Source organism: Phoxinus phoxinus, assembly GCF_949152265.1.
Source record: "Phoxinus phoxinus genome assembly, chromosome: 18".
NCBI lineage: Eukaryota > Metazoa > Chordata > Actinopteri > Cypriniformes > Leuciscidae > Phoxinus > Phoxinus phoxinus.
Window position 1 is genome coordinate 23,696,655 of NC_136893.1, and position 12,983 is coordinate 23,709,637.

Genomic DNA, 12,983 nt, shown 5'->3' on the forward strand with positions numbered 1-12,983 from the left:
GAGTCTATTACAGAGCCAGCTTCCAAATTTGTTGACAGTTTTATTAAACCATTTGTTGGTAAACTTCCATCATTTATTCAGGATACAACACATGTATTGAATACCATCAAAAAAATTAAAATCACTGAGTCATCTATATTGGTTACTATGGATGTAGAATCACTGTATACAAACATAGACCATAAGGATGGTTTGGAAGCATTAGCACACTATTTAGATATGAGATCATCTACAGAAAGGACACCTGCTTGTTTTATTGTACAATTAGCAGAATGGACACTGAACAACAACATCTTCTTGTTTCAAAATGAATTCTATAAACAAATTAAAGGTACAGCTATGGGTGCCTGCTTTGCCCCAAATTATGCAAATTTGTTTTTGGGACTCTGGGAAGAGAGATTTGTATTTTCAGATTTAAATTCATATTTGAAATATGTGGTGTGGTGGGGTAGATACATAGATGACATTATATTGATATGGAGAGGTTCAGAGCCAGATTTGCTAGCTTTTCATACATATCTGAACAACACTAATGTAAATTTGAAGTTGAGTCTAGATTTTTCATATACTCAGATTAGTTTTTTAGACATTAACATCTTTAAAGGAAGTAATGAGGAGCTACATACCACCATTTTCAGGAAAGAAACTGACAGAAATACCATATTAAGAGCAGACAGCTTTCATCCTAAATGGATGACTGAAAATATTCCCTTTGGTCAGTTTCAGAGATTGAAAAGAATATGCGATAAGGAAGAAGATTTTAATATCAGGGCACAAGACATGACTCAACGATTTAAGGAACGAGGGTATAAAAATCGAGTGATTAATAAAGCATATGATAAAGCAAGAAACATTAGTAGAGATGAGCTATTACAACAAAAATGTAAATCACAAGATTCAGATAATTCAGTTTATTTTGCGACACAGTACAGTACAGAGGCAAATAGAATTAAGAAAATTATAAAAAGTAATTGGGAAATAGTTATGAGTGATCCTTATCTGAGAGAAGTTATGCCCGAATCTCCTTCAATTGTGTTCCGAAAAGCACCTACAATTAAAGATAAATTGGTGAGAAGCCATCTTCCCTCTAAGAAATCCAATACTTGGTTAAGTTTAAGAGCAGGAAATTACAGGTGTGGCAACTGTAATCACTGTGACAATATGGTTAAGACTGACATGTTTAGAGATGTAACCTCTGGTTCTGAATTGAAAATTAGATCATTTATCAATTGTAATACTTCATTTGTGGTGTATAGGTTGGAGTGTCCATGTGGCTGCTTCTATATAGGGATGACTACAAGAAAATTAAAGATCAGACTATCAGAACATAAAAATGCAATTAGAGTTTGTAACCTTTCATACCCTATGGCCGTACACTATAGAGATGCGAATCACGGTAGCCCAAGTACATTGAAAATAATCGGTATTGAACAAATACCAAAGTCAATAAGAGGAGGAGATAGAGTTAATAGGCTCTTACAGAGAGAGTCTTTTTGGATATATACATTGAAAGCAACTACATTTCCGGGCTTGAATGGAGAATTAGACTTTTTGCCTTTTTTGTAAAAAAAATGTTTTTTTTTTTTTTTTTTTTTTTTTTTTTTTTTTTTTGTGGGTTGCGCTGTGTATTTATATGATTTACACACTGTATGATTTTTGATTTATGTATTTATAAAAAAAGAAGCTATGCTATGTTTACAATGGTGTTTGGAGCATTTTTTATTTGCATACTTTAGTGGTATTTATGATATTGGTGTTTTTTTTTTTGTTTTTGTTTTTCATCGTATGATTTATATAAAGTTTAATTGTTTAATTTCAATTTACGTAATTTGATTTCTAAAAAAATGTTATGTATACAATATAGTTTGGCGCATTTTTGATCTACATACTTTATTGGTAATTTGGATATTAGAACAGAATTTTTTTTTTTTTTTTTTTTTTTTTTTTTTTTTTTTTTTTTCCTCTCTTCTATAGGTCTATTTAGGCCAATTGTCTTGATTGTCTCGTTACACCGAGTGACCAGGTGTTTTTAATTTGATTAATTAACTGATGTTAAAAACAAACCTGAAATGCTGTTGGTTACACACCCTGACGAAGGCATGTAGCCGCAACGCGTAGGTGGATCTGTCACCATTTTTAATGTTTAGAGCCATCCATCAATAAAGGCTTTTTAACTTTTTTTCACATATTTCGAGTGCCTTGGACTTCCTAATTTAACTAACTAGATTCTGTATCCCATCCAAAGAGCACCGAGTTTTTTACACCCTGAAGCAGCACTTCTATTTGCATCCTTTGCTTTGTTGTATGCAATGTTCTTTTAAAGTTTCGCTCTTTTAAAGTTTACCACTGCATATTTCCAACACATTCCAGCTTAATAATCTTTCTGGACTTTCAGGAAACACCAGACGGGCTATTGAAGAGTCATACACAAACACAGGGCCGATCTTTTCCCTACAGTGTTTGTGAGATTTAAGAGCACGCGCACACACACACACACACACACACACACACACACACACACACACACACACACACACAGCCGCTGGCAGATCCGCTCTGTTTCGTCTCTTTCGTTTTCATTTCCCGGAAGGATTCCTCTCTAAATATTGCAGGCGATCCGCATAAGAAAAAGACAAACTCTGCTGTGCGTGAATACGACGTCACGCGACTCTAAACGCCTTCTTTTGTGTATATATTGACCAATTGTTCATATTTTAATCAGTTAGTGATATTGTCGCGAATAATTAGAAGAGTGTGTCAAGTCTTGAAGGTTAAAGAACATGAGTGACGCCTCCTCTCCGCCACCTTTAATAAAGGTAAGAGACTCACTCACTCACTCACTCACTCAACAAATACGTGCTTTAGACCTACTGTTAATAAATCTGAATGAATAGGCTAATCAATGTTTTTATTAGTGCCTCAATAAAAAACCGAACTAAAGTAATTTAATCACATTAAAACACTTTACTTCTCACTTTAAGCAAATGTTATATTCAGCTGTTTTGTTATTTTGCAAACCCTCTCAAAATGTCATAATATGAGAGTACAATATTAGTGTAGATTTGTGCAAAACTACTTCATTAACAAGTTATTAACAAGTAAGGCGACGGTGTAAAACTGAAAATAAAAACTGTGCGCCTCAAATTTACTTTCACTTTTGTGTGTGTGTATTGAGATCTCAGTTTGTTTTCATTCAGCAAAATATGAGTCACTATTTTATCTCCTTTCTGGCTCATTCATATATTATACATCACTGAAAACATGAAAGGGAATTGACCACTGAGATAAAGACTTCCCTTTCATTTGTTGTTGAAGTAAATGTTTCTTTCTGCTTTCCCTTCCAAACGTCCACAGAGTTGTAATGGGAACGAACGCTCAGTTTGCGCTCCCGTTCTGCCCAGTCCTCAAAACGGACCTCCCTCCATGAATGAAGCCATGCCTGATGGACTGTGCAAGCTCCCTGGAAGACTACGTACGTTCCCATGAAAACTACACTTCTGTGATTAGATTAAACGCATTAAAGGAAAATGTACTCAACATCGTTGCTGTTTCAAACATGACTTCTTCCAGCAGAACATCCAAGCACTTTTCCACACAGTAGCCAGTAGTCTTCAAACGGTCAAAAAGCACAATAAAGCATTTCTATATCTAAGGCCCTGTTGACACCTGGTATTAAGATGCGTTTTGGTCGATCGGATGAAGTGAACGACACTAAATACAGGAGTAAACGGGTCTAAAACGCTTTGAGCTTGTCCACTTTGGACCACTTCCAGAGGTAGTTGAAAACACATTCGACCGGATTGCTTTCGTAGTGTAAACGCTCATGTGGTCAAACAAACACCCACAAAAGAACGTCTTCTCTCCCCATACATGACCTAATGAGTGAAATTATGGGAAACGCTCTTGCTAGACGGGATTTAAACTGCCGGCCAAAGACCCAAGCACAATGTTCTCTCACCATTCCTGATTTCTAACACACACTCACAGCGTTCAGCGTGATCTAACTGCTGTCAGAGCAGAAACTAAAGCTAAGTTTTTCTATTTTCTCCGGTCGTGTTCATATGTAAAATGCAAGAGCTTACTTTGTCCATTAGATCAAAAGACTCATACGTTTATCCCCCCATAGACCCTGTTTTTTGAAGAAAGCAGGACAGAAGTGGTTGAAACTGGACAAAAGAGGCGGATTAAAACACCAGGTGTAAACGGGAATGTCCCTCGTCTACTTGTGATCCGATCCACCAAAACGCATCTTAACACCAGGTGTAAACAGGGACTTCTTAGTCGAAAGTCATACAAAAGTTTTGTGAGAGGAATAGACTGAAATTATTCACTCAATTTACTCAAATCACATTCAGACTTGCACATATTCAAACATGGTGGCTCCAGATCACATTAGGTTTGAATATACTCAAAATGGATTTTCAGCAAATTACGATATCAATTTGGATCTGTTCCTCAAACACATACTTCTCAAAGAGCTTAAATTGGCTTTTTAGGAGATTCAGAGTCACTTCACACTGCTGCTTGCATCATGGGATATCCTGCACAATATCTCTTTATGTTTCCCACAGAATAATAAAATCTGGAATGACACAAGGGTGAGTAAATTAGCCGTTTATTTTCTGGTTGTAATGTACAGGGATCAATCCTTCTCTGTGGGATAAAGAGGATGTGAATCTCTGGCTGCGCTGGGCTCAGAGGGAATACTCTTTGCGACGGGCGGACCACCAAAGGTTCGAGATGAACGGAAAGGCACTTGGTCTTCTCACCAAAGAGGACTTCCGCCTCCGCTGTCCCAGCTCTGGTGCGTGATGCTAAAACTATTACTAGGTTATAGTTATCAGTTTTGTCCGTAACTTGTATAATAACTGCACTGTGAATGACCACTGTTGTGAAACAGGGGATGTTCTGTATGAACTCCTTCAACACGTGAAGCAGCAAAGGAGATGCGCAATCTTCAATCCGCTGGCCAACTCCAACACACACACACAACAGACGCTCGACTCGCATGGGACCACAGGTGATCTATCCATCCATCCATCCATCCATCCATCCATCCATCCATCCATCCATCCATCCATCCATCCATCCATCCATCCATCCATCCATCCATCCATCCATCCATCCATCCATCCATCCATCCATCCATCCATCCATCCATCTATCTATCTATCTATCTATCTATCTATCTATCTATCTATCTATCTATCTATCTATCTATCTATCTATCTATCTATCTATCTAGCCATTCATCCATCTATATACCTATCTATCTGGTTATTTAGGTTTCAAGGTATAAGTTATCTATCCATCCAGCCATCCATCCATCCATCCATCCATATCTATCTATCTATCTATCTATCTATCTATCTATCTATCTATCTATCTATCTATCTATCTATCTATCTATCTATCTATCTATCTATCTATCTATCTATCTATCTATCTATCTATCTATCTATCTATCTATCTATCTATCTATCTATCCAGCCATCCATATACCTACTATCTGGTTATTTAGGTTTCAAGGTATAAGTTATCTATCCATCCATCCATCCATCCATCCATCCATCCATCCATCCATCCATCCATCCATCCATCCATCCATCCATCCATCCATCCATCCATCTATCTATCTATCTATCTATCTATCTAGCCATCCATCCATCCATCCATCCATCCATCCATCCATCCATCCATCCATCCATCCATCTATCTATCTATCTATCTATCTATCTATCTATCTATCTAGCCATCCATCCATCCATCCATCCATCCATCCATCCATCCATCCATCTATCTATCTATCTACCCATCCATCCATCCATCCATCCATCCATCCATCCATCCATCCATCCATCCATCCATCCATCCATCCATCCATCCATCTATCTATCTATCTATCTATCTATCTATCTATCTATCTATCTATCTATCTATCTATCTATCTATCTATCTATCTATCTATCTATCTATCTATCTATCTATCTATCTATCTATCTATCTATCTATCTAGCCATCCATCTAGCCATCCATCCATCCATCCATCCATCCATCTATCTATCTATCTAGCCATCCATCCATCCATCCATCCATCCATCCATCCATCCATCCATCCATCCATCCATCCATCCATCCATCCATCCATCCATCCATCCATCCATCCATCCATCCATCCATCCATCTATCTATCTATCTATCTATCTATCTATCTATCTATCTAGCCATTCATCCATCTATATACCTATCTATCTGGTTGTTTAGGTTTCAAGGTAAGGTTAAGTAACAAGCTGAAACAACTCTTCCTTGTTCTTGTTTCTCTATAATACTCTATATTGATAAATGTCGGACTTCCTGCTTGAACAAGTGCCAGAGAATAAATGAAGTGGCTTGCCGAAGCGTGTAGCAAGCGCACCGTTGAAGGAACTGAGTCGCTGTTTCTGCTTCAATATGCTTCTGAGTCCTTGCAAAGGGAAGCATACTTCATATCATGCTCAGTTCTGTATTTCTTTGGCAAGTACTTTATAATTGACTCTGACTGGAAACACACTGATCTGCTTCGTTTGTGAAACATGGGGTTAAATTACACCCATTCCTTTATGCAGGAGGGAATTTCCTGGTTGCAAAACTAGAGCCGTTGCCAAAAGGTGTGGCTAAATCAGACCTAACTCCATTCAAACAATATTACATGTTTATTTTACTTTCATATTTGCCTTTTTGTGTTAGACTTGACCCTGTAATGTTAGAAATAAAATGTTAATTTGCTTTGCAATTACAGCTGTAAATAGCACGTGATAAATGGTCTTGCAGGTCCTTGTGTTCCCTCTAACAGAAGTGTTCCTGTTTGTCCTGTGAATCCAAATTCTCGGGTGTTAACAGCCGGATGCAGCGCAGATCACGGCCATGGAAAACCCGTATCGTTTTACCCGGAGCATCCACAAGACATGAACACGGGTCAGTGTTTCAGCCATCTTTGTTACCCCCTTTATAAAAGTCCTGAGACTAGATCTCAAGGTTTTATGCAGATGTCTTATATCATGATATGAGTAATTTTATTTCACAACAATATATAAATAATATAATAGTAATTTTTGCTTTAAATAAGTTTTTTTTTTTTGCTTTAACTCGAACCATGAACAAATGGAAAGGACATCTATATGGCTCCAGGAAAATCAGCTTACTCTGAATGTTAAGAAAACTGTCTTTATGTGTTTTTCTAATAGAAAGCAAAAAGAAAAATAATTTGAGTAAATAATAAAGAAATAGAGGAGGTAGATGAGTTTAACTTTTTAGGTATTGTTTTAGACTCACAACTTAAATTTGACAAACATTATAAAAAAGCTCACAAAATGGTAAGGATTAATCTAAATTGTTTCAGACTTATTAGAAAATATATTTCAATTGAGGAATATATAAATCATTTTATGCATGCAATGATCTTGTCCCGCATTTCATACTGTATTACAGTTTGGACTCAAACAAGTGATTCCTTAATTAAAAAAATTGAAATGTTGTATAATCGATCTATACAAATAATGGATAAAAAGCCAATTCGATGGCATCACGGCAATGTTAAAAAAAAATGAATATGCTAAGTTTTATAAATGTAAAAAACCTGTCATATATAAAATTGATTTTTAAATGTTTGCACAATAAGGCACCATCTGTTTTATGTCAATTGATAAAGAGACAGGATGATACAAGTAGAATCACTAGGAGTTCGGCAGGTGGGAATTGTAGGATTACTTTTCGTAGGACTACACAAGGGCAAAGAGCCTTTTCTGTTGAGGGCTCCAAACTCTGGAACCTGTTGCCAAATGAGTTTAAGGCAATATTTGAAATAAAGTCCTTTACATTGAAGGTAAAGCGGTGGTTTAAAAATAAACCAGAACTGCACGCATATTTAAATGTAATAATTTTAGTATGTAAAAGTGTAATGTAATGTAACACATTTTTTTATGTTTTGTCTAGAAAAGCCTTTCTAGGGACCTGAGATGCAAATTAACTTTCGCTATACTCTCTATGTGTAATACATATTTTCCAGCTTTGACTGGGATCATGTTTTTTTGTACTGTCCCTATACAAATAAACTTATAAATAAATACATTTATATAAAAAAGGTTGATACCATTGGAATGTCATAATTCTTGTCACCATTTTCATTATCAAAAAAATCTAAATGTATCCTAAGAAAAAAAAAAAAAAATCTCAAGCATACTGAAGACAAGTAAACTGTATTAAAGAACAAGGGATACATATTGAAGAAAAAAAACTACAGTAGAACAAAGGCACAGATGAAATAGCCCTAAAAAACGCTGCATAGTCTTTACTGTGTAAATTAAATGTACATTTATTCCTATTAAAGTTTCAAAAATGATTCGGTCAAGAGCAGTGAGAGATTTTCTCTTTTTTATTTTTTTATTAACAATAATCGGTTCCTGTCACTTTAAGACCAAATGCATGGATCCAATATACTTGTGTATTTTCTTTCTCAACTGTTTACATAAGACATAAATGACTGTGTCTAGCAAAGATGGTCATTTTGACATATAAGTGTGTGTATTTAACTGTTCAAGCCGAATTAGCAAAAAGCACTCGCAAATGAATTATCTTCCGCTTCTGTTTCAACGGTTCAAAATCACTTGTTTTTAAACATCAGTGATTAAATCCGCAGTCAAATGATAAACCTTTGTGACCGCGCTGTCGTAACCGCGATAGAGACTCTCTACCGGTTGACAAATTTCTACCGGTTAATTGTGTCTACGGGTGTATCGCTCACCCCAAGGACAGTGGTATTTTTTGTTTGTTATATTTAAAGGACCCACCAAAGCTTGTCCATCTTGTGGCCTCCAAGTATGTCCCGGCCCTCTGGTTGACATCCACTAATATAGGATTATGGATGACTTTGTGATTTTTTACTACAAATTTCACTTTTGACCTTTACGCTTTCATAGCTCACATTTTACCCATATCCTGCAGAGCTTTCCCAACAGTCTCCAAAGGAAGGACTGCAACAGAAATCTCCAGACAAAACCAGACAGCCTGTAAATGCTTTCTGTAGAGATGAGCCTCTCAACCTGTCCAGTAAACCTGCAAACACCACACACACCGCTGAGGCCAATGGAAAGATTCCAGGTGCTCATGCATGTTGTTGGAGACATTAACTATGGCTGATATCATTTAATAATTTCCAATCACTGGAAATTAAGAAAAAAAGAATACAAAAAAAAAAAAAGCATAAAGTAACATGGCTTTCATTCCACCCTTTCATTAGACTGCAAACTGTTATGGGACTATGTGTACCACCTGCTGTCGGACAGCCGGTACAAGGCCTTCATACGCTGGGAGGATTCGGACTCCATGGTCTTCAGAGTGGTGGATCCCAATGGACTGGCACGACTCTGGGGCAACCACAAGGTACTCTAACAGGAGAGGCTCCTGTGTTTAAGTGTTATTGACAATAATCGGGTCTGTTTGTTTGTTATCGCAGAACAGGGCCAATATGACCTATGAGAAAATGTCTAGAGCATTGCGCCATTACTACAAGCTCAACATTATCAAGAAAGAGACAGGGCAGAGGCTGCTCTTCCGGTAAGTGGAGTCATTTGAAGCACATTAGTATTTGTTTGTACTCGCTCATAACTCAAATGTCAGAGTTGACTTATATCAGTTGTTAGTTGATAGTTATGCTGATATAATTCCTATATAATTCCATTTAATGATAGGAAATGAGTCATATCCTTTGTAACAAAGACGTGTAATTGTATTGAATGCGCATTTGTACTTCAAGTTAATTTTTAAGGTCACCATGAATTCAAAATGGACAATTCTTTTTTTTTTTTTTTATGGAATATTGCAGTGTTTATTATAGCACATCATCGTTTAAAAACAAATGAATGTGCCCTCATAATCTTTTATCTGCCGATAAAGCAGAAGTGTACCTTTTTTGGTTGGTAAACTTCAACCAAAAACACAATAGAAGTATGAAATCACACTCAAGTTCTACTAATGCGTCAAAAACAGTCTAAAGTTCAGCTAATTGAATTGAATACATTTCAGTTCACACTTACAGTAGCTAATTTTTTTAAAGTCCCCTTGTAGTCAACTATTTTATCCCTTAAAATCACATATTTAAAAGTTTAGAGCGTTTTAGAGAGTCTTTGGTTCACTGCAGTTTTAAGGCGAAAATACTCAGCAATGGAGTTGACATGAATTTGCACATGGTTTGTGGTAACATATTAAAAACACCACATGGGCATACAAACAACATTAAAAAAACTTGATTTTCACCACAGGGGGACTTTAAAGTGTATTGTTTTCCGTAATAAATACACTGTTTATGTTTCTTATGATGCTAAAAATCTTTAAATCTGAAATGGTATGATTGAATGCGGTCTGGCATGCATTCCTCAATATATTCGGTTTAAAAGCATCCCAAGATGTGCTTGATTAATTCGGTTGAGAGAATGAACATGTATAGATAATAGTACCCATATCCATAGTATCCATATACTATCCATATATATCCATAGTTTAATCTCTTTACTGTTATTATAATATGTGGAAAATAGTACAAATTAAAAATGAGTAAATGCCCCCACACTTTGTAAATTAAAAATAAATAAATAAAGTAAGACATATTTTAGGCAAAATACAAATTCACTAAAATATTAGATTTTTTTTTTTTTTTACAGACACAGTTGATACAGATTTGTGAACTCACACAAGAGGGAGCTAAAACTGTTAATTCTGTTGAACTGGGCATAATAATCTCAAAAAGGCAAATGCTGTCCTTCGCACTTCCTGATTTTAGTTAGACGTATTCCTCAACATATTTTGTTGATCCTGGTACAACATTCCTGTCCGGAAATTTAGTCCTAACCCTATCGCTATACCTAACCTAACCTTACCCATAAGTTATCCCTGAAATCAGAGTGAAATGATGGTGAATAACACTGATGTGGAACCACCGAACCCTGGCTGTGAGCCTAAACTTCACATAAACTGTAAACTTGTCCCTCAAATCTGATTGGTTGATTGGAATGTTGTTCCAGGATCAACAAAAATGCTGAAATTACGTTCTGCGTCCTGGCCCATATGTTGATCAGTCACTACCTAAATGTCTTTAAAACTGTCGCTTGGTCTGCCGCAGGTTTCTGAAGACGCCTGAGGAAATAATGCAAGGCAGGGCAGAGCGCGCAGAACCTTCGGAGTCTCCTGACAGTCCCGCGTCCCCCGACTACAGAGAAGACGCTCTGGAAGTGTCACCTGTGTCGACCCCTACCACCCCGAGTCCCAGCTCTGATCACAACTTCAGCATATCGCCAATCCCATGACACTCACTTCTACATTAATTAACCTAACCTTTCTGAATGGGAAACCCCAGGGCTGGACGTCCGATGACGTGAAATACAGACTGCCATCTACATCCCCAGACATTGCTGATATCCCGTAGAGGAACCATTGGAATATTTTTAGGAGATGCTCGGTTTAAGTTTACTTCACAGTTTTGACTCAGGGTAGTTTATGCAGATGTTTGCTGTGAGGATGTTGAAAACTACACGACACATTCATCAACGCAACAATCGTGATTGATTCTCATAGTCGAGTTGATATGAAACGCTCTCAGGTTGTAAAACTGTGCAATGTTTTTTTTTGTTTTTTTTTACAGATTTGTGAACTGTGCTGCATTAATTAATCAAATAGCATTAATAATATGGGTGACACTTTATTTTACAGTCCTGTTCCACATGAATATACTATACAGTAATTTCTGGGTAATAACTATAGGTACTAGTCCTGAACCTACACTAAACCTAACCTTAACCCATATATTCCCCAGTACTTTCTGAGGTAAGTACACGTACAGTAAGTGCACGTACTGTAAAATAAAGTGCAACCATAATATGTACACTGAAATCATAATATGTTTTCATTAATTGCCTATTAACTCTATAAAGGTAACTATAGAGAAAAAGTTAATCTAATTTGTCATATTTTAGGTTAAAATGAATATGAATGCTGAAGGGAAAGTTTGTATTTTGTGAAATTGTATTTTATTTGTACGGCTTTTTGCAGTCAGAAGTAAATAAGTACATAGTTTGTATGCTTTTTTTAATCGTTTATAAGTTGTTTATAAGTAAATATATAATTTTGTCTCATACAAGAATCTAGTATATTAATGGTAACACTTTAGTTTAGGGTCCAATTCTCACTATGAACGATGCTTATTAGCATGCATATTACTAGGATATTGGTTGTTTATTAGTACCTATAAAGCACATATTAATGCCTTATTCTGCATGATCATAGTCTACATCCTGTAATCCACCCGATACCTACACTTAACTAACTTACTAACTATTAATAAGCAATAATTAGGAGTTTATTGAGGAAAAAGTCATAGTTAATAGTGAGAATTAGACCCTAAAGTGTTACCATTATTATTATTATACATAAATAGGAAAATGTTGATGAATGGTCAATGAAATGAAATGCCACCTAAAGCTGTGTTATAAACCAGGGGTCCTCATGATGATTTAAAATAAGACAAAAGGTGTTTAAAAAAATCTATATATTTTAATTTCTTTGAAGAACTGGGATTCCCAATGTCTGGGGAAACCTTTTATAGCCTACTTTTAAAAGTGTGATTTCTAGACCTGGAAAAGTTATGTAAATTAATAAAATCTTATAACTCAAATTGATTTTTAAAATAAATATAGAATTTTCTATAAAAAAATAATTATCCTTCAGTTTTATCTTAGAAATCATGAATAAATGGAAAAGTAATTGGGCCTTTTGAATATTGTTCAAATATGAGGGGCTTTTGAGTCAAAACGGTTGATCTAAAAAGCACTGAGTTCAGCGACATGACTGGCTTATTGCTCACGGCAAATCAACTGACTGTGTGAACGGTAGGTGCATTTAAAAATAATGGTCGGTATAAGTTTTGGAAGAGGAACAAGACAACTTTTTGTTTCAAC

At 36.0% G+C, this 12,983-nt stretch overlaps 1 protein-coding gene across 3 annotated transcripts; it reads left to right on the forward strand.

Annotated features, from left to right (window-relative positions):
- Positions 1–2,095: 2,095 nt before the first annotated feature.
- On the forward strand, positions 2,096–12,732 carry etv7 (ETS variant transcription factor 7). Of its 3 annotated transcripts, none has more exons than XM_079588599.1 (9): positions 2,096–2,816; positions 3,355–3,472; positions 4,640–4,804; positions 4,901–5,020; positions 6,811–6,954; positions 8,980–9,135; positions 9,275–9,417; positions 9,491–9,591; positions 11,153–12,732. In XM_079588599.1, exons 1-9 carry the CDS (start codon positions 2,781–2,783, stop codon positions 11,334–11,336), a joined length of 1,167 nt encoding a protein of 388 aa, XP_079444725.1. In that variant the 5' UTR covers positions 2,096–2,780; the 3' UTR covers positions 11,337–12,732. The 3 variants fall into 3 exon arrangements, with proteins under 3 accessions (XP_079444725.1, XP_079444726.1, XP_079444727.1); XM_079588600.1 differs by having other exon boundaries at positions 2,401–2,816; positions 6,880–6,954; positions 11,153–12,726; XM_079588601.1 differs by lacking the exon at positions 2,096–2,816 and having other exon boundaries at positions 4,572–4,804; positions 11,153–12,726.
- Positions 12,733–12,983: the final 251 nt, after the last annotated feature.

Coding starts and splice junctions, on each gene's coding strand:
- etv7 (XM_079588599.1), top strand. CDS start 2,781: ATGAGTGACGCCTCCTCTCCGCCACCTTTAATAAAG. Junction 2,817..3,354: donor CTCCGCCACCTTTAATAAAG/GTAAGAGACTCA, acceptor AAACGTCCACAG/AGTTGTAATGGGAACGAACG. Junction 6,955..8,979: donor TCCACAAGACATGAACACGG/GTCAGTGTTTCA, acceptor CATATCCTGCAG/AGCTTTCCCAACAGTCTCCA.